At 47.8% G+C, this 21,679-nt stretch overlaps 1 protein-coding gene across 2 annotated transcripts in view; it reads left to right on the top strand.

The window, feature by feature from the left end:
- The window catches only part of DNAJC5B (DnaJ heat shock protein family (Hsp40) member C5 beta), a 105,128-nt gene that overhangs the window by 41,136 nt on the left and 42,313 nt on the right, over positions 1 to 21,679 (top strand). The window contains exon 1 of one of the 2 annotated variants that reach the window (XM_040433399.1): positions 9,268 to 9,690. The exons of the other annotated variant lie outside the window; for it this stretch is intronic. Within the exon in view, the coding sequence (XP_040289333.1) occupies positions 9,662 to 9,690 (29 nt within the window). The 5' untranslated portion in view covers positions 9,268 to 9,661. Of the gene's footprint in view, positions 1 to 9,267; positions 9,691 to 21,679 lie in introns of those variants that run through there. 2 annotated transcript variants of the gene reach the window in all.

Below are 21,679 nucleotides of genomic sequence, written 5' to 3'. Positions count from 1 at the left end.
TAGCCTTTGAAACGTGGCGGGAGCGCCATGTAGACCAAAGGGTAATACCTTGTACTGATACAGCCCCTCTGGCGTGACGAAAGCCGTTTTTTCTTTGGAAGCCTCCGTCAAGGGTACCTGCCAGTACCCTTTGGTGAGGTCCAACACAGAAAAATACCGGGCTTGGCCCAACTTTTCAATAAGCTCATCGACTCGGGGCATGGGATACGCGTCAAACTTGGACACCTCATTAAGTTTGTGGAAGTCATTACAGAACCGCAATGTCCCGTCTGGCTTGGGTATTAATACTATCGGACTGGCCCACTCACTTTTTGACTCCTCGATGACACCCAGCTGGAGCATTAGCTGCACTTCTTCCGTGATGGCTTGTCGCCGAGCCTTGGGTACCCGGTACGGTTTTAACCGGACTTTCGCCTGAGGCTCAGTGATAATGTCATTCCGGATTACGGACGTGCGTCCAGGGAGGTCTGAGAACACCGTGTTCCGACTAATGAACTCCCTGGCTTCCTGAGCCTGTTTAGAGGAGAGGCTGTCAGCAATTTTCACTGTGGCAGCCGCTTCCCCTGCTTCAGACCGAGGGGCCGAAACCGCTTCCCCTAGGAACCCTTTTTGTGGGCTGTCTTCCGTACAGGTTTCCCTTTCCTTCCATAGTTTGAGCAGATTCACATGGTACACCTGCTGCGGCTTTCGCCTCCCTGGCTGGTGTACTTTGTAATTTTACCTCCAAAGTACCTCGTAGTGCCCCTGCCACCTAGCTAGGAACTTACTGTCTACAGTTGGTACCAGAACCAACACCCGATCACCCGGGTAAAAGTTTAGGACCCGAGCCTGCCGATTATAGACCCTACTCTGGGCTCGCTGTGCTGCCTCCATATGCTCCCTAACCAGAGGTAACACTGTTTCCATCCGTCCCTGCATCTGGGTGACGTACTCAACACTTTTGTGCGGTGTGGTTTGTTGTTCCCACGCCTCTTTGGCGACGTCCAATAAACCACGAGGGTGTCTGCCGTACAGCAGTTCGAAGGGCGAGAACCCGGTAGAGGCCTGGGGCACTTCTCGCACTGCGAAAATGAGATAGGGCAGAAGAAGGTCCCAGTCCCTCCCATCCTTAGACACCACTCTTTTCAACATTTTTTAACGTCTGGTTAAACCTCTCTACCAGGCTATTTGTTTGTGGATGATACACGGATGTCCGTAACGGTTTTATGTGGAGCATCTTACAGAGTTCCCTCATGACCTTGGACATAAATGGGGTCCCTTGGTCAGTTAGAACCTCCTTAGGCAGACCCACTCTAGAAAACATTTTCATTAACTCCTTAGCTATGAGTTTGGCTGACGTATGACGCAGTGGCACTGCCTCCGGGTACTGCGTGGTGTAGTCGAGGATGACCAGGATGTGCTGGTGCCCTCTAGCTGACTTCAGTACTGGGCCTATGAGATCCATAGTGATCCGCTCGAATGGAACCTAAATGATCGGGAGAGGGACTAGAAGTCTACGGAAATGTGGCTGGGGGATGGTTATCTGGCAGGTTGGGCAAGACTTGCAATACTCTTCCACATCTCTGAACACACTGGGCCAGTAGAACCGCTGTAAAATTCGGTCCTGCGTTTTCTGCTGGCCCAGGTGTCCCCCAAGAACATGTTGGGAAGTGGACAGAACACAGTGTGCTGTCTACATTTTTTGCGGCCCCCGTGGCAATGTATAGGTCTGCCTCTGATTCACAAAAGATGCAGAGCAAAAATACAGTAGTGTGAATGGGGCGTAAGCTTCAGAGCTGTATTTTTTAATAAGACCATTTACTGTATTGTGAAACTGTAAAAAAAAATTGGGGTGGTGGAATAGAAGAACAAAAACAATTCCACCATTGTTTTATGGGTTTCGTTTTTTCAGCATTCACTGTATGGTAAAAATAACATCTCGTACTTTGGCTCAGTATGATTACGCCAATACCAAATTTTGCTACTTTAAAACAATAAATTGCCACGTGTTGTCATATTCTAACACCTACAGTATAATCCTTTAATTTCTTTCCATGAGGTAATTTGTTTTGCTGTTTTTTGGTTTTTGAAGGCGAGGTGACAAAATTTATAGCAAATCTGGTGTCTTTTTTTTATAGGTTCAACATGTTAGATATTTAGATATATAATACGATATTTTTATTTACTGATTATTTCAGAGGTGAAATTACCAAGATGGCCTGATGGGATACACCCAAAGCTATTAAAAGAGCTTAGGGGTGAACTAGCAAAACCATTAACAGATTTATTTAACCAATCACTGGTAACAGGAGTCGTCCCAAAAGATTGGAAATTAGCAAATGTTGTGCCCGTTCAGAAGAAAGGTAGTATGGAGGAATCGGGCAACTATAGGCCAGTAAGCCTGACATCAATAGTGGGGAAATTAATGGAAACCATACTTAGGCCTCATGCACACGACCGTTGTGTGCATCCGTGGCCGTTTTGCCGTTTTCCTTTTTTTTTCGCGGACTCCGTGGAAAAATCGGAAAATGCACTGTTTTGCAGCCGAGACCGTGATCCGTGTATCCTGTCCGTCAAAAAAATATGGCCTGTCCTATTTTTTTGACGGACAACGGTTCACGGACCCATTCAAGTCAATGGGTCCGTGAAAGAACACGGATGCACACAAGATTGGCATCCGTGTCCGTGATCCGTGGCCGTAGGTTACTTTAATACAGACGGATCCGAAGATCCGTCTGCATAAAAGCTTTTTCAGAGCTGAGTTTTCACTTCGTGAAAACTCAGATCCGACAGTATATTCTGACACAGAGGCGTTCCCATGATGATGGGGACGCTTCAGGTTAGAATATACTAAAAGAACTGTGTACATGACTGCCCCCTGCTGCCTGGCAGCACCTGCCAGGCAGCAGGGGGCAGCCCCCCCCCTGTAGTTAACACATTGGTGGCCAGTGCGGCCGCCCCCCCCTCCCTCCCCTGTAGTTAACTCGTTGGTGGCCAGTGGGCCCCCCCTCCCTCCCCTGTAGTTAACTCGTTGGTGGCCAGTGGGCCCCCCCCTCCCTCCCTGTAGTTAACTCGTTGGTGGCCAGTGGGCCCCCCCTCCCTCCCCTGTAGTTAACTCGTTGGTGGCCAGTGGGCCCTCTCCCCTCCCTCCCCCTCCTAATTAAAATCTCCCCCCCTATCTGTCACGGCCATGGCTATGACCGTGACTCCTGAACCGCATGCGGTTGTCAGCGGTTTTCATTGGTGTTCAATCACAGGTGAGGGCTGTGGTATTGGCCTCACCTGTGGTTGCCGCTGGCAACAGTATGTATGTGGCAGCGTAGCAGGCTGAGCTGTGCCATGCAGCTCGCTACGCTGCGCATGCGGTTTTGTGTGTGATGTGTGGATGTGTGCACTGTGTTTTATGTTATTGTGTGCACGTTCCCTTTAAGTGGTGTTTTCCCTTCCCTGGTGTTGGAAGGGTTAATCCCCTTCCTAGTGTGTGTGATCACTGGGTGTGTCCGACTGTGGGGTGTGGCTTCTTGGCCTATAAAGCCTCACTGCTTTTGCAGGCCTTCAGGTTGCTTCAGCCATGCTTAGCTGAGAGCAGCCTCATGTATTTATTACCTGCCAGTAAGAGCCACCCCTGTGGTCATAAACCTTAATGTCATAACCATTGTGCTTAAGTTATTTCCAGTTATGTGTGATGTCTGTGTGATGTTTTATATGTCTCCCTTTGTGCAGCTATGGATCTGGGTCCCTGTGTGGGGATGCGTTTATGATCTGCACCCTGCTAACACAGGGATCCAGTCAGCAAGGCTGTGGCAGGTAGGTGGAACTCTAGTTCACCTGCCATATCCATAGAGCTGTTTATGTCTCCCCTTTTCCTGCAGCTTGGCCGTTGAGACTCCTGCTCCTCCGTGTCTAGGAGGAGTGGGCTTGTCTTACTCAGCTCCTAGGTGAGGGTCATCTTGAGGGCCAGCAGGGACTTTTAGGTTCCGGAGCATGGGCCCTCCTACCATCAAGGTTGGCCCATGTAACTAGGAGCTAGGGTCAGGTTAGGGATGCCTTAGGAGGTGACCTGCTCCCTAATCCTGTCTACATGGCCAAGCAGCCGAAACATCACCGGGCTGCACACGGCTGAGGATTTCCCCCATCCTCAGCCGTGACACTATCATTGGTGGCAGCGGAGAGTACCGATCGGAGTCCCAGTTTAATCGCTGGGGCTCTGATCGGTAACCATGGCAACCAGGACGCTACTGCAGTAGCGTCCTGGTTGCCATGGTTACCGATTGGAGCCCCAGCGATTAAACTGGGACTCCGATCGGTACTCTCCGCTGCCACCAATGATAGGGGGGGAGATTTTAATTAGGAGGGGGAGGGAGGGGAGAGGGCCCACTGGCCACCAACGAGTTAACTACAGGGGAGGGAGGGGGGGCCCACTGGCCACCAACGAGTTAACTACAGGGGAGGGAGGGGGGCCGGCCGCACTGGCCACCAACGAGTTAACTACAGGGGAGGGAGGGGGGGCCCACTGGCCACCAACGAGTTAACTACAGGGGAGGGAGGGGGGGCCCACTGGCCACCAACGAGTTAACTACAGGGGAGGGAGGGGGGCCCACTGGCCACCAATGAGTTAACTACAGGGGAGGGAGGGGGGCCGGCCGCACTGGCCACCAACGAGTTAACTACAGGGGAGGGAGGGGGGGCCCACTGGCCACCAACGAGTTAACTACAGGGGAGGGAGGGGGGCCCACTGGCCACCAATGTGTTAACTACAAGGGGGGGGGGGGGGGTGCCCCCTGCTGCCTGGCAGAACCTGCCAGACAGCAGGGGGCAGTCATGTACACAGTTCTTTTAGTATATTCTAACCTGAAGCGTCCCCATCACCATGGGAATGCCTCTGTGTTAGAATATACTGTCGGATTTGAGTTTCACGATGTAACTCAAATCCGATGGTATATTCTAACATAGAGGCGTTCCCATGGTGATGGGGACGCTTCAAGTTAAAATATACCATCGGATTGGAGAAAACTCTGATCCTATGGTATATTAACTCCTGACTTTACATTGAAAGTCAATGGGGGACGGATCCGTTTGAAATTGCACCATATTGTGTCAACGTCAAACGGATCCGTCCCCATTGACTTGCATTGTAATTCAGGACGGATCCGTTTGGCTCCGCACGGCCAGGCGGACACCAAAACAACTTTTTTTTCATGTCCGTGGATCCTCCAAAAATCAAGGAAGACCCACGGACGAAAAAAGGTCACGGATCACGGAAAAATGGAACCCGTTTTTGCGGACCGCAAAAAAATACGGTCGTGTGCATGAGGCCATAAGGAGAGGATTGTGGAACATCTAAAATCCCATGGATTGAAAGATGAAAAACAGCATGGGTTTACTTCAGGGAGATCATGTCAAACTAATCTTATAGATTTTTTTGATTGGGTGACTAAAATAATAGATGGCGGAGGTGCAGTAGACATCGCTTATCTAGACTTTAGTAAAGCTTTTGATACTGTCCCACATAGAAGGCTTGTCAATAAATTGCAGTCTTTGGGCTTGGACTCCCATATTGTTGAATGGATTAAGCAGTGGCTGAGGGACAGACAACAGAGGGTTGTAGTCAATGGAGTATATTCAGACCATGGTCTTGTTACCAGTGGGTACCTCAGGGATCTGTTCTGGGACCCATATTGTTTAATGGTACTCTTGCACACAGTTTTAGAAGGAACTTGGCAGGGAGGTTGTTCCAAACATCTTGGAGAACTAACCACAGATCTTCTGTGGATGCAGGCTTGCTGAGATCCTTCTGTCTTTTAATGTAATCCCAGACAGACTGGATGATTTTGAGATAAGACTTAGTTCTTAATGACATTGGCTGCATGTTTGGGGTAGTTGTCCTGCTGCAAAATAAATTTGGAGCCAATCAGATGCCTGTATGTGTCAGCATTGAGGATACCATTAATCCAGGCCAAATCCCATCTCCATTTGCTGAAATGCAGTCCCAAACTTGTTTTTGAATGTATTTATTTATTTAACACATAAACATACCATAACATTAAAACCACTGAGCCGTTGACAGATGAAGAAAATAAAATAATGTTTATAAAAAATATTCCTACAGTTGTTGGTTGAGACAGTTGTGGCAGAAATCACGTCATAGCTGAAAGAAACAGACGCACAGACTTGTGATTGAAAAACAAATTGAATCCCCTTAGAAGGGAATTCTTATATAAATGCAAATTTCAATTACTATTATGGAATAATAAGTGGAAACTATTACATCACAGCTGTAATAAACAGAACGCCAAAGCTTATTTGTGTATAGTAAATAATTCAAGATAATTCACAAAGCCTTATTACCACTAAGTAGATATTCGAAGAGAAACTTTCTCCTGACTCTCTCCACGTGGTGATGTGCTTGCAGACATTGAAGCAACTAGGTAAACTCCTTACAATGATTTATATCAAGGCCTGGACATACATTTAAGGGGGTTTTCCAATTGTTAGAAGTTATTTCCTATCCACAGGATAGGGGATAACTATTGGGTCGGTAGGGGTCCTACCGCTAGGACCCCCACTGATAATGAGAACGGGGCCCATATCCGCTGCAGCTCCCTGAAATTAACGGAGCGGCAGGTCGCACATGCACATGGCCGCTCCATTCATTTCTACGAGAGTTCTGGAGATAGCCAAGCACACCGATCTAATGGTTATTCCCTATCCTGTGGATAGGGGATAACTTCTAACGTCTGAAATACCCCTTTAAGTGAGCAGTGTGCCTATTTAGTCAGTTGCAAATCTCTTACCCTATGTTCACATCTGTCTCCAGTAGAGGAACAGCCTTCCCGGAGTTCACCGGATCCCTATTGACTACAATATGATCTGATCAGGGATTTGGGATCCATCGCATTCCGCCGTAATGCCTTCTTTCAGCCCGACAAAAAGTTGTGCATGCAGAGCTTTTTGTCTGTCCAAAAGACAACATTTATGTTGGAAAGTGGCCGTATCCCATTGTAGTCAATGGGAACCTGGCGGGTCGCGGTATTATCCAGCTATGCCGAATACGGTGAACTCTGGCAGACTATTCATCTGCTGTAACAGCCTTTCGGATTTCACAATGCAGATACCTAGCCTTAGTATATATTATAAAATGGGTTTAACATGTTAATAATTAAGTGCTGTTTTATTAATCATATTGTAAGGGATCACCTTTCTTTCAAGGGGTCGCAACCACATACTTTTTCAGGACACCAGGATTAAGGTCCAAACAACACTTTTATTTGGCACCAGCACAAACATAAATGATACAAAATAAACACCTGCCCGTCTAGGCACTTGGTAATACAAAATAACGTATCCCTGACTCACCTAAAGAGCCCTGTTCACACGTGGAAATCAAATGCGGCTTTCCTCAGCCAAACAGTCCAGCAGCATCCAGGCTGTGCAAATACGAGTCCTTTGGGGAATTGTGGTCCAGCAGTCTTTCAGACTCTGGCCTTGTGACCCTTGTGCCGCAGGCATCACTGCATCCCCCAAATTACAGGCTGTCACTTAGCCTCGTGGTCCCTCAGCCTACCCGGCTGAGACCACTACAAACCTCTGCAGGTCTCTGTTCCCGGATAACACACTCTCCCCTGACTGACACCCTGAGAGGTGCTTTATCCCATTCTGATTATTGCAGACCTCACCTGCGATCCTCTCTGGACCAAGGGAACACCCGTCCTGAAAGGGTGTGGATTTGCAGTTCCCACTTCCAGTCCTATCTGTCAATCCAACTAAAATCCAGCCCAGAATACACCAAAAACAACCTTGTCTCACCAACCTACATGCTGCTGAGACTATTGCATCCCGGATTTTAGCTATCCCACCCAGCTGAGGTATCTGAGTGGGATATACACACCTTCCTGCACTGTCCACCTTATCACAATATTGATTAGTATTTGCATATAGCAGAAAAGTGAATAGAAGTGCACCTGACAATGCCTGGTCAATGTGCCACGGTGAGCTTCCTTTCAGCAATAGGCAATTAAAAGCTTTGCAATAATTGGGTGGCACTCGAGGCGAAAAGCAGGAAGCAGGAAATGTTTTTTCAGATACTGCATAGACATATATTTAGACCATAAAATGTTGGCTACCTACAGTCACCATTAGAGGGAGCATAGGAGCTCACTGCATCCTTTCTGATCATTGACTTCAATGTATAACAGTATAGGATAAGCTCCTACGCTCCCTCTGGTGGTGACTTCAGGTAACCAACATTTTATGTTTTAAATTTATGTCTAGGCAAAAGATATGGAGCTTTGTATAGAAAAAAAAATAGGGGGTAATTTTCTAACTGATATATGCCAGTTTTCTGGCATATATCTGTCACACCTTTTCTCCGCTCACACAAGGTCTATAAAAGGGGGCGTGGCATGGGCGGGGAAAGGGGTGGTCCAGCAAGTCCAACTCATTTATCATTTTCTACGCTTGTTTTAGGTGTAGAAAATATTATAAATCTACGCCATCAAGGAAGCTGTCGTAGATCTAGACCAGTGGTTTATCCACCAAAGTTATGTAGAGGCTGGCACCTCTACATAACTTCAGCAGATCCACCTCCAGCACAAGGAGTGTTAAGACTGGCGTCTAAAACGCCGGTCTTAATAAATGACTCCCATAGTTTATACCAGTAGAAATTTATATTAGAAAGTTAATCAGCAATGAATTTTGTTGAGAGTACAATGTTTAATTTTAGTCTGATGCTGGCTAAGTATTTATTTCTAAAATTTTCAGAGACTTTTATAGTATTGACCTATCGTCTGGATAGGTCATCAGTATCTGATTGGTGGGGGTCCGGCACCTAAGACCACTGACATTCAGCTGTTTGAGAAGGCATCGGTGCCTGCAGTCAGGGTCGGATTGGGGTGCCTAGGGCCCACCAGTAAAATTTATTTTGGGGGCCCACCATACGGATACATTCAAATATTATCTGCTTCCTGGGCTTCTTCATTCCTTCCCGCTGCTGCACGCAGTGCTGACAGGCACGGGAAGCAGGGTTCTTAGCTGTGTTCTGCACTCCTGCCACCAGCGTTTCCCTCCTGGCTCTGAGCAGATCTTCCACTCTGGCTCAGAGTTTCTTGTGTGTATTTAGGGTGTGTGCAGGTGTGTCTCTCCTCCATTTGTGAGGCAACCTGCACACGCCCTCTATCTTCCCCAGCCTATAGCTGGTCTGCAGGAGGTATTTAAAGGCGCCTCCTTCTACAGGAAGGCGTCTGAGCAACTTAGGTTCCTAGCAAGTCTAGTTTCCTGTTTTTGCTAAGGTGTTCTGTTAGTTTTTGTCATTCTGTGTACCGGACTTTGGATTACGTATTACAGACTTTGCCTGATTTCCGCCTGCTCTGACCCTGATCTACGTTTACGGACTTTGCCTGACTTCTGCCTTCGTACCCTGACTACGCCTCTGTCTGATCAGCCTCTGGCCTCCTAACATCCACTGGGTGTATTGTGTCACATGGAGGTCATTCCAGTGGGTTCACACTCTGGTCCTGATTCCCTCGTGTTCCAATTCCCCTCTGAAGTAACACCTGGTACTCCCCTCGGGAAAGTCTCTTCTCACCATCAGAGGTATCGTGTGAAGAATGAGGGGTGTGCTCAGAAGGAGTTGATCACGTGGTCATAACACACAGAGCAGCAAGATGCTACTAGATGATTGAATATGGGGGTCCCTGCTGCAACTTTGAGAAGGTAGGTCCTGGGGAAAAGAAGACACTGGCTAGCGTTCCTCTATACCTAGAAGTCATCTCAGCTCTGATCGTGTCTATAATAATAAACTGGGGAGTCTCTTGAATAATCTATCAATTTTTTTTATATGAACATAGGCTGGTTGAGGTGCTGTAAATTGAATATAAGTATGTAGTGCAGTAAGTCTATTATGTTATGTGCCACCTGTGCAGGGGTTGGGAAACTAGGGGCCCACCTTGCTCAGGGGGCCACTGGGGGATTCACCTGTACGCCTGTGCGCCAGTCCGAAGCTGCTCACAGTAGAGCAGTGGCCTTCTCTCTGCTCACCAAGCACAGCGCCGTAGATTGTATAGTTTCTGTGCTTGATATCGCAGCTTAGCCCTATTTACTTCAATGGGGCCGAGCTGTGCCTAGGCCACGTGACCGATGAACGTGATGTCACATGGTCTAGGAAAAGCTGCAAGAAGGCCACAAAGCTACTGCGAGCGCTGGTGTCTCCCGGGTGTCAGACCTCCACTGATCAGATACTGGTGACCTATCCTGAGGATAGGTCATCAAAATAAAAGTCTCAGAAATCCCCTTTAAAAGAAAGAAATAACAAAGGGCACAGGAGATACCTAGTACGTTAATCTCATAACTCTGTGTGCAGTCTAATGTTTGCAGTATTCTCCAAAGAATAGTTTCAAGATTATTATTATTTATTATTAAAGCGCCATTAATTCCATAGCGCTGTACATATGAAAAGGGGTATACATACATAATACAGACAATTGCATTAATCATAAACAAGACGAGATGGTGATATACTTATTTAAAAAGCTCTTTGGAAAATAACCCATCTAAACAGAATTCGGAATCACAATATTATCTGTTGTATCACATAAACTGCTTGTATTAGGCCTCAAGCACACAACCGTATTTTTTCACGGTACGCAAAACGGGGTTCCGTTGGTCTGTGATCCGTGACCGTTTTTTCGTCCGTGGGTCTTCCTTGATTTTTGAAGGATCCACGGACATGAAAAAAAAGTCATTTTGGTGTCCGCCTGGCCGTGCAGAGCCAAACGGATCCGTCCTGAATTACAATGCAAGTCAATAGGGACGGATCCGTTTGACGTTGACACAATATGGTGCAATTTCAAACGGATCCGTCCCACATTGACTTTCAATGTAAAGTCAGGAGTCCCCTGAGTTTTCTCCAATCCGATGGTATATTTTAACTTGAAGCGTCCCCATCACCATGGGAACGCCTCTATGTTAGAATATACTGTCGGATATGAGTTAGATCGTGAAACTCATATCCGACAGTATATTCTAACACAGAGGCGTTCCCATAGTGATGGGGACGCTTCTAGTTAGAATATACTATGAACTGTGTACATGACTGCCCCCTGCTGCCTGGCAGCACCCGATCTCTTACAGGGGGCTGTGATCCGCACAATTAACCCCTCAGGTGCTGCACCTGAGGGGTTAATTGTGCATATCATAGCCCCCTGTAAGAGATCAGGGGCTGCCAGGCAGCAGGGGGCAGACCCCCCTCCCCAGTTTTAATATCATTGGTGGCCAGTGTGCGGCCCCCACCCCCGGCCCCCCCTCCCTCCCTCTATTGTAATATCATTGGTGGCCAGTGTGCGGCCCCTCCGGCCCCCCTCCCTCCCTCTATTGTAATATCATTGGTGGCCAGTTGCGGCCTCCCCCCCCCCCCATCATTGGTGGCAGCGGAGAGTTCCGATCGGAGTCCCAGTTTAATCGCTGGGGCTCCGATCGGTAACCATGGCAACCAGGACGCTACTGCAGGCCTGGTTGCCATGGTTACTTAGCAATATTACAATATTAGAAGCATCATACTTACCTGCTGCGCTGTCTGTGACCGGCCGGGAGCTCCTCCTACTGGTAAGTGACAGGTCTGTGCGGCGCATTGCTTAATGATCTGTCACTTACCAGTAGGAGGAGCTCCCGGCCGGTCACAGACAGCGTAGCAGGTAAGTATGATGCTTCTAATATTGTAATATTGCTAAGTAACCATGGCAACCAGGCCTGCAGTAGCGTCCTGGTTGCCATGGTTACCGATCGGAGCCCCAGAGCGATTAAACTGGGACTCCGATCGGAACTCTCCACTGCCAACAATGATCGGGGGGGGGGGGGAGAGGGGAGGCCGCACACTGGCCACCAATGATATTAATACAATAGAGAGGGGCCGCACACTGGCCACCAATGATAATACAATAGAGGGAGGGAGGGGGGCTGGGGGGGCCGCACACTGGCCACCAGTGATAATACAATAAAGGGAGGGGGGCCGAGGGGGGGCGCACTGGCCACCAATGAAATTAAAACTGGGGAGGGAGGGGGGTCTGCCCCCTGCTGCCTGGCAGCCCCTGATCTCTTACAGGGGGCTATGATATGCACAATTAACCCCTCAGGTGCAGCACCTGAGGGGTTAATTGTGCGGATCACAGCCCCCTGTAAGAGATCGGGTGCTGCCAGGCAGCAGGGGGCAGTCATGTACACAATTCGTAGTATATTCTAAATAGAATCGTCCCCATCACTATGGGAACGCCTCTGTGTTAGAATGTACTGTCGGATATGAGTTTTCACGAAGTGAAAACTCATCTCTGAAAAAGCTTTTATGCAGACGGATCTTCGGATCCGTCTGTATGAAAGTAACCTACGGCCACGGATCACGGATGCGGATGTCAATCTTGTGTGCATCCGTGTTCTTTCACGGACCCATTGACTTGAATGGGTCCGTGAACCGTTGTCCGTCAAAAAAATAGGACAGGTCATATTTTTTTGACGGACAGGAAACACGGATCACGGATGCGGCTGCAAAACGGTGCATTTTCCGATTTTTCCACGGACCCTAAAATGCAGCAATGACTAATAGAATATGACTGCAAAAAAATACATGTAATCTACCAACATCCAACCGCAATGCTACTTGCAGTGCAATCAGCTAGGCATCCTTTGAACTCACTAATATCTTGGCTAGCTATTTGGAGGAGGTCTATGGTATTTAGTAGTGTTGATCAAGCACCAAAGTGCTCGGGTGCTCGAGTAGAACACCTCGGGATGCTCGGGTGCTCTACCGAGCACCAGAGCACAATGGAAGTCAATGGGAGAACCCGAGCATTAAACCAGGCACTCCATGCTCTGAAAAGGGGAGGGTGTCTGGTTCACATGAAAAGGTCAGAAATTTATGTAAACAACACTGAAATGGTTCAGGAACAGCATGGGGATGATGTCTGGAAGCATCTTGGACTCCCAGGTCGCTGCTGAGAACGATGTTGTCCAAGTAGTATACCAATTTTACAGACTTACAATAATATGCACAAAACCGAAGATAAAATCGATTTTAGATGAAAAATTGTTAGGAAACTTTCTTTGCTATATATTTACTTGTATATAAAGTGCAAGTGCTGCCAAAAATTACAAGGAAGAGGCACTCCGATACACCTGTATATCACATTATGGAGGGCCTCATTCACATTGTGGTACAATTGTTCAAGTAGAGGGACTCCTACACTCATAAAGCCTATGCACTAAGTAAAAGGGCTGCCAAAAATTACAAGGAACCGGCAGTCCAATACACCCTTTATTACACATAAAGGAGGGCATTATACACACTCTTGAAAAATTATGATTCATGGCCTGCTGGTGACCCTCAAAAACATTAGGAGCAAGGGCCTGCTGGTGACCCTCTAAAACATTAGGGGCGAGGGCCTGCTGCTGATCTGGCCATCTAAAAAATTAGGGGTGAGGGTCTGCTGCTGAGCTGACCATCTAAAACATTAGGGGCGAGGGCCTGCTGCTGAGCTGACCATCTAAAACATTAGGGGCGAGTGCCTGCTGCTGAGCTGACCATCGAAAAAAATTATGGTTGAGGGCCTGTTGCTGAGCTGACCCTCTAAAACATTAGGAGCGAGGGCAGCCTAATAAGCATGTTGATATGATGGAGGAGGAGGACGAAAAAAGGAAGATTGAACCATATACCCTTTTTTGTGGTGGAAGGGGTGCATGGGAATACAGTGTATTCAATACACCATAAAAGCCACATTTAAAGTGCCTTTATGTTCAGCCGCTTTCCTCTGGTGGAGTAGAGACGTCATGGGCAATCCGGGTCTTGACCATTTTGATAAGAGTCAACCTGTCAGCATTTTCAGTTGACAGTCGGATACGCTTATCGGTTATTATGCCCCCAGCAGCACTAAATACCCGCTCTGACATGCCACGTGTCCAGCTTGGACACCCAATAGTTGTAAGGCACAGAGGGATCATTGAGGACGCTGACACAGTCTGCTATGTACTCCTTCACCATCTTCCAAAACTTTTCTCTCCTTGTGACACTAGGCCGCGCATCTGGGTGAGGTTGCTGACGGGGTGTCATGAAGCTGTCCCAGGCCTTGGAGAGTGTTGCCTTGCCTCTGTTGGAACTGATGTGTGTTCCCCTCGTCTCCCCTCCTCGGTTGCCCAAGGAACTACGTACTCTGCTGCCAGCGTTGTCAGCTGTAAATTTTTGGAGCAATTTTTCCACAAGGACCTTCTGGTATTGCACCATTTTGTCCTAGTCCTCTCCACCACATGAATGAGAGTTGAGAAGTTCTCTTTGTAGCGGGGGGCAAGAAGGGTGAACAACCAGTAATCGGTGTTGGCCAAAATGCGTATAACGGGTCCCAACAGACAAGACTTCACTGTCCTCATCAGGAGGATGATGCTCAATCTCCTCATCCTCTTTGGCCCATCCACGTTGAACAGATGGAATAAACCTGCTATGGGTACTACCCTCTGTAGCGGAGGCAACAGTCTCCGGCTCCTCCTCCTCATCCAATTCACCCTGAGAAGACGAACGGAGGGTGGTCTGGCTATCACCCTGTGTACTGTCTTCTCCCATTTCCACCTCTTCAACATGCAAAGCGTCCTCCTTTATTTTGAGCAGCGAGCGTTTCAGTTGACACAGAAGTGCGATGGTTACGCTGATAATAGCGACATCGCCGCTCACAATCTGTGTTGATTCCTCAAAGTTGTGTCAAACCTCACAGAGGTCAGACATCCATGCCCACTTGTCGCTTGAGAAGAGTGGAAGCTGACTGGAAAGGTGACGACCATGTTGCAGCTAGTATTCCACTACTGCCCCCTGCTGCTCACAAAGCCTGGCCAACACGTGGAACGTGGAGTTCCAGCGTGTGCTCACGTCGCACAACAGTCGGTGAGCTGGCAATTGCAAGCGCTGCTGCAGAGTTTCCAGAACGGCGGCAGCTGTAGATGACTTTCGGAAATGGGAACACACACGGCACACCTTCACCAGTAGCTCAGGCAAATTGGGGTAGGTTTTGAGAAACCGCTGAACCACTAAGTTGAACACGTAGGCTAGGCATGGTATGTGTGTGAGCTTGCCGAGCTCCAAAGCCGCCACTAAGTTACAGCCATTATCAGACACAACCATGCCTGGTTCTAGGTTGAGTGTCGAGAGCCACAGCTCAGTCTGGTCCCTTATACCCTGCGACAGCTCTGTGGCGGTGTGCTGTTTGTTACCTAAACATATTAGTTTAACACACGGCCTGTTGCCGCTTCCCCACTGCAGTGCTACACTGCATCCAGCTACTGACTGATGGCTGACTGGTGCTGCAAGATGATAATGCAGGGGTGGAAGTGGAGGACGAAATGGAGGAGGAGAAGGGGGGGTTGCAGCCACTAATGTAGGTGGTGGCGGGGCCCGCAATCCTTGGTGTCGGTAGCACCTGTCCCATCCCAGAGTACGACTCGCTCCCGACCTCCACAACGTTCACCCAGTGTGCCATCAGGGAAATGTAGCATCCTTGGCCACAAGCACTTGTCCATGTGTGAGTTGTTAAGTGGACCTTCCCAATAACTGCGTTGGTCAGGGCACGGGTGATGTTACAGGACACATGCTGGTGTAAGGCTGGGACGGCACACCGGGAAAAATAGTGGCGGCTGGGGGACTGAGTATCGAGGGACCGCCACCGCCATCAGACTGCGGAAGGCCTCAGTGTCCACAAGCCTAAATGGCAACATTTCCAGGGCCAGCAATTTGGAAAAGTGCGCATTTAGTGCTATGGCCTGTGGGTGGGTGGCTGGGTATTTGCGCTTTCGTTCAAAGACCTGGGGTATGGACATCTGTACGCTGCGCTGGAACACAGAAGTGGATGTGCTAGCTGATGGTGCTTGCGAAGGTCCAGGTGCAGGGCAGGAGGCATCCTGGCCTGTGTCTTGGACAGGGGATTGGCCAGCACGTAACACAGGGGAAGAGGAGGCAGTAGTGTGACCCACAGACACTGATTGTAAACCCAGGCGCTCGGCCCACCTATTACAGTGCTTTAATGCCATGTGGCGGATCATGCTGGTGGTGGTGAGGTTGCTAGTGTTCATGCCCCTTCTCATTTTGGTACGGCACAGGTTGAAAATGACAATTCTTTTATTGTCCTCAAAAAAGCGCCAGACTGTGGAACACCTAGCCCTTGGCAAGGGAGATTGCCGCAAGGGGCTGCTCCGGGGAACAGTTACGGGCCTGTTTGGTGTGGCCCGCCTTCTCCCTTTTGTCACCCCACTGCCTCTTCCAGCCTATTGTGGTCCTGCGGATCCCTCCCCCTCTGTACTGCTGTCCTCGCTCGGCTTGCCACCTTCGCAGGTTGGGTCAGTGATTTCATCGTCCACCACCTCATCTTCCACTTCCTCACTCTGGTCATCCTCCTGACTTGTTGACCTAACAACAACCTCACTTATTGACAACTGTGTCTCATCCTTATGATCAACCTCTTAAGACACTAATTGCCGTTGACCTATTGGCAACTGTGTCTCATCATCATCATTCACCTCACACTAACTGCTGTTCCCCACCGTCATCTTCTTGTGACTGTGGATGCTTAAGAGTTTGGGCATCAGTGCACACAATCTCCTCATGTCCCTCTTCAAACGGGCTTGGCGAGAGGCCCAAATCAAGGAATGGCGATGAAAAGAGCTCCTCGGAATATCCGAGTGTGGGATCACTTGTTTGCCAAGACTCTCCATGGTGAGAGGAAGGAGTATCAGGGTGAGGAGTCTGTTGACCAGACTCTTGGCTACTGAGACTGGACTTTGTGGAAGACAGGGTGGTGCTTAACCGACTGGATGCATTATCTGCTGCAATCCAACCGACCACCTGGTCGCACTGGTATGACTTCGAGAGTGGTGCCCTGCGCCGCCCTGCAAACTGGGACATGAAGCTAGGTATCATGGATGAGTGTGTTTTTTGTGCTCTGGCAGCAGGCACAGTTTCACCGCTGCCAGATACAAAAATAGCCCTTAAAAGGACTTTTGGGTCTCTAGCACCAACCCTGCCTAACCAAAAAATAAAATTATATTCCCTACACTATCTGTCCCTTCTACATCACAGCTCTCTCTGTCTAAGACTGGCTGAACCACGTGTGATCGGGTGCTTTATAGCAACCGATGACGGTTCCGGCCAGCCAATCACTGTAATGCCAGTAACCAACATGGCTACGGCATTACATTGAGTGGCAGTACCTACCTGCATGTTTATTGGCTGCGTAGCAGCAAACAAACGTGCGGGGAGGAGACTCGATTATGGCGCTCGAGCACACGCAGTATTCGGCCAAACACCGGTTTGTGCGAGCATCACGATGCTCGAGGCGAACTTGTGTTCGGCCGAGCATGCTCGATCATCACTAGTATTTAGTCAATATGAGTGCATTTCTGTGGGTCAATGCGTGATGCTTATTTTCTCTAATGCCCTTGTTATTCCAAATGTGTTGGAAATATAAAGCCCTCATAATATCCCAATGTCTTGTCTCCAATGTAATGAATTTTTATGACACTGCTTCTACTTCAAGATCCAAAAAGTATCTTTTTTGGCTAGCAAGAAGCATAGATAGCACTCTTGATAACTTTAGGTGTAAAGGGCATAATGCACTTAGGTATTTGCACTGATTGCACACTATATCACCCCAGCCTATTGGAAATTGTGGATGGCCCTTAGTTGGTCAACCTGCTTGACATTATTAGGGCATATTATAGATACTGTGATACATTGTTGGACTTTGTACATTGGGCCCACCGGAGGAAATGATGGCGCACCTTTCATTTTTGTCACAAATTTTATTAAAAATAATATTGCCCATATAATACAATCTAAATATATAAATAATATTAGTATGTACTGTACATATAAGTTCTGCTCATATCACTTTGGTGCCCAAATTAATGTGGATGTCTGGAATGTATACATTTATCAAACAAACACCATAGAAGGATGCATGTCACGGCCTTTGGTTTACGCTGTGACACTGTTGCCACACTTGCGGTTGCCCGCGGCAACGCGTTGCTGTGTGAGCATGCGGTGGCAGTGTCTCGGCCTTCTGGGTGATGGCCGTGACATGGTTTGGTATGCTTGTGTGTGCACTTCCCCTTTAAGTGGCTTCCTTCCTCTGTCTGGTGTTGGAAGGGTTAACTCCATTCCTAGTGTTTTGTGAACACTGGGTTTGTGTGTGTGTGTGTGTGTGTGTGTGGCTGCTTGAGCTATTTAGCCTCTACTGGATGCTTGAAGCTCAGGGTTCCTCCAGCCTTGGTGTATGCTGGTGGTTCACTGTTCCTGGCTTTTACCATCTGTTCAGTGAGGGCCACCCCTGTGGTCATTGATGTTATTGTGGTGTCTCTTTCCCTTCCTATCTTTTGGTTTGTGTGGGTTAAGTTCAGGGTGTTGTATGTCTTGTGTTGTGTTACATGGCTGGTGATGTTTGGTGTCCAGCATGTTTGCTAGACATTCCCCTGTCTCACATTTATTGCAGCTATGGGTGTCCTGGGTTCCTGTGTGTTTGTGGTTTGTGCTGTGTCCTTTAATGTTGGTGTGGACAGCAGGTTCCAGTCAGTGTGTCTGTGGCAGGTAAGGGTGTTATGGGTTTCGCTTACCTGCCAACTCCATATGCTGTCTGTGTTCCCCTCTCCTTGCAGCCTGGCCTCAGATAGAGACTCCTGTTCCTCCATGACTGGGATGAACAGGTCGTCTCTTCCCTGCTCCTTAGTGAGGGATTACTAGGGCGACTCAGGGTCTCTAGGAATCCAGAGTATGAGCCGTCCTACCATCGGGGTCCGCTCATACGGTGAGGAGTCAGGGAGAGGATTAGGGACGCTGTAGGAGGTGACCTGCTCCCCTATTACTCCTTTTGGCCAGGCTTATACCCTTTTACCCTTTGACACCGCACGGTGGGGGGTTTCCCCCACTCCCCACCGTGACAATGCAAAACAGTGACATTTATAGATGCTTTCCAAAAATTCTATATTGAAGACCTACAGTATATTTAGGATAGGTCATCAATATTTGACCGGGAGGGGGTCCGATTCACAGAACCTCTGCCAATAAGCTGTTTGAAGGGCCACAGCACTCAAACACTCAAACAAGCGCGGCGGCTTCTTCATAGAATATCAAACACAGTGCCATATATTTTGTAGTGGCTGTGCTTGGTATTGCAGCTCCAACTCATTAACTAGAACGGCACTCAGATGCAGAAAGGTGGTCAGCCAGAAGTCTGATCCCACTAAACAGATACTGATGATGTACGCTGAGGATAGGTACTGAATGTAGTTGTATGATATACCAATGTATACCAGCCAGATAGAGACCAAAAGCCCACTCGTTTAGCCTTTGTCTGGCTAATATAAACCTATGGACATTTTCACCATGTACGTTGGCAGCTTTCCCTTTTGTACATGCTAAACATACATCACAAACATATCATGAACCCAGCCTATATAATAAGATATCTTTACTTACATGTATATATATTTTTATACACTCCTCAACAATGAAATTGCAACACCAAGAAGGACAATCTGTAAGGTTATGCAGATTGAGAAAGCAGCAGATCTGCAAATGATCAAATTTTAAGCACCTAGCTCCAAACTGTGGCACCAGAGCTTTTTAGCCACCTGAAACCTCAAAAAATTGGATCCAGTCGTGTGCGATGCATCCTGTTCTATGACATTCCAGTTGTTGCCGCATCCTTAACCTGAGAGACATCGGCTGGCAGATCCTGGGCCAAGCTGCACTCCAATGCCTTTGCCACAAAAGAGGTCACCATTGTTATAAATTATATGTTGGCGGGTGGAAGCCTAGATTTTGGAAAAGTGCTAACAATCTTTAAGTTACACCAGTTTTTTTTTGTAACATATCATGAAAGTGTGCAATATTATGACATTTTAGGGCTGCTTCAGTGTGAAACCTTGGGGCACTATTTTTTCTAATTTCTCCATTCAGGTGTTTGACATCATATACACCAGCTGTTTTTAACCAGCAGCCATGCAAAAATGCTTTAATCATTCAGCAAGTGATTGCAGGCATCCATCTTGTGCTTCTCATGTGAAGCACTATCTGAAATCGACAGAAGCATTTACATATATTGAAATATGTGATAGATTACAGATCTAAATAAAGTCACCGCACTGTGGAAGGATGTTACCTTTAAATCCATTCAATAAGGCTCTTAGCTTAAATAAATGCATTGTGTTATTATAAAAACCCTTACTCCAGATTTTTAAGAACAGAGAGCCTTAGACAGGGGTGGGCACACCATATGAGTGCAACCTATAAATATCCTGTAGGTAGGGGGTGCCTACTACTGCCACCATACAAGAATCTTATCTGTATGTAAGGAAATGAGCTAATGAATTTCATAGCTCACGATTATTGGTAGATTTTTAGAGATATAAGAGGCACTTATGCAATGTGCCGCCCCATTTAGCAATGCAGAGTGGTGTGGTGCGGCCTATGTGTCATGGTGCTCCTACCTGGATACAGCGGGACCCCAGGCTTAGGCTTCGAGGCAAATAAATGGGGATAGTTAAGTTAGGGGATGAAGTACAACTTGAGTCCAGACCATGATGAACTTGAACAGCAGTTTTACTTGGATAAACTTGATTCCAGACAATATTCAGGCTTTTCCTACCTTCAGGCTTTCTCTTTGTTCCAGCAAGCTTTGGCATAAGCTGGCAGCCATACTTGGTAACTGTGCTTTCTCTCTTTCTTTGCTGGGCTGACAGGCTTGATTAACAACCCTGCTTTCTTTCTCTCTGCTGTCCTAAACTCTGCTTGGGTCTGGTTACTTGACTTTTGGTTGGTTCTGGTATCCTTGGATTGGGGTGCCTTGGGCTGTTGTCACCATCCTGACACTCATTAAAGTACCATATTGTTTGCCCTATAAGTCGCACCGGCCCATAACACGCACCTTGGTTTTAGAGGAGGACAATAAGAAAAAATCTTTTTCATTAGACCTCAGGTCAGACCAGCAATCAGACCCCCAATGTTAATCAGACCCCAATAAGACCTCAGCTCACACCCAAAAGTGAATGACCCCAAAAAAGACCTCACATATGAGCCCCAATTTAAATAAGACCCCATTCAGACCTCAGATCAGACCCCCAGTCACAAATCAGCCCACCATGCCTCATTTGATCAGTCCCCAGCCTCATATCAGCCCCGATGCCTCTTTTGATCAGCCTCCAGTCTCATATTAGCCCCCATGCCTCTTTTGATCAGCCCCAGTCTGATATCAGCTCCAATGCCTCTTTTGATCAGCCCCCATTGCCCCAGATGTGCCCCATGCCTCAGATGACATAAAAAAAAAATAATCACTTACCTCTCCTGCTCCGGGTGCCGTCGCTCCACACCACCCAGTGCTATTCTTCCTTCTCCTCCGTCGGCTGGGCTGTGAACCGGCGCTCACAGCGTGAGGTCACAGAGCACCCTCACCTTTTGCACAGCCTCAGCACAGCCGACAGCGGAGGACCAGGAAGCGGTGAGTACAGAGCCTTCTCCTCTTCTCAATTCTCCGGTACTAATGAGCGCTTCCATAATGGTAGCTCTCATTAGTATTCACCCCATAAAAATTGCTTAACATAGAGTCCTAATAAAACATGCTCCAGAATTGTAATTTCATGTGGAATAGGATTATTTACCAAAACACGTCAGGAGAGGTGATGGGTCCTCTTT

The sequence above is a fragment of the Bufo bufo genome, chromosome 5 (genome assembly GCF_905171765.1).
Source record: "Bufo bufo chromosome 5, aBufBuf1.1, whole genome shotgun sequence".
Classification (NCBI taxonomy): Eukaryota; Metazoa; Chordata; class Amphibia; order Anura; family Bufonidae; genus Bufo; species Bufo bufo.
Note: the sequence above shows the minus strand (reverse complement) of the source record. Positions and strands in the feature narration are given on the sequence as shown.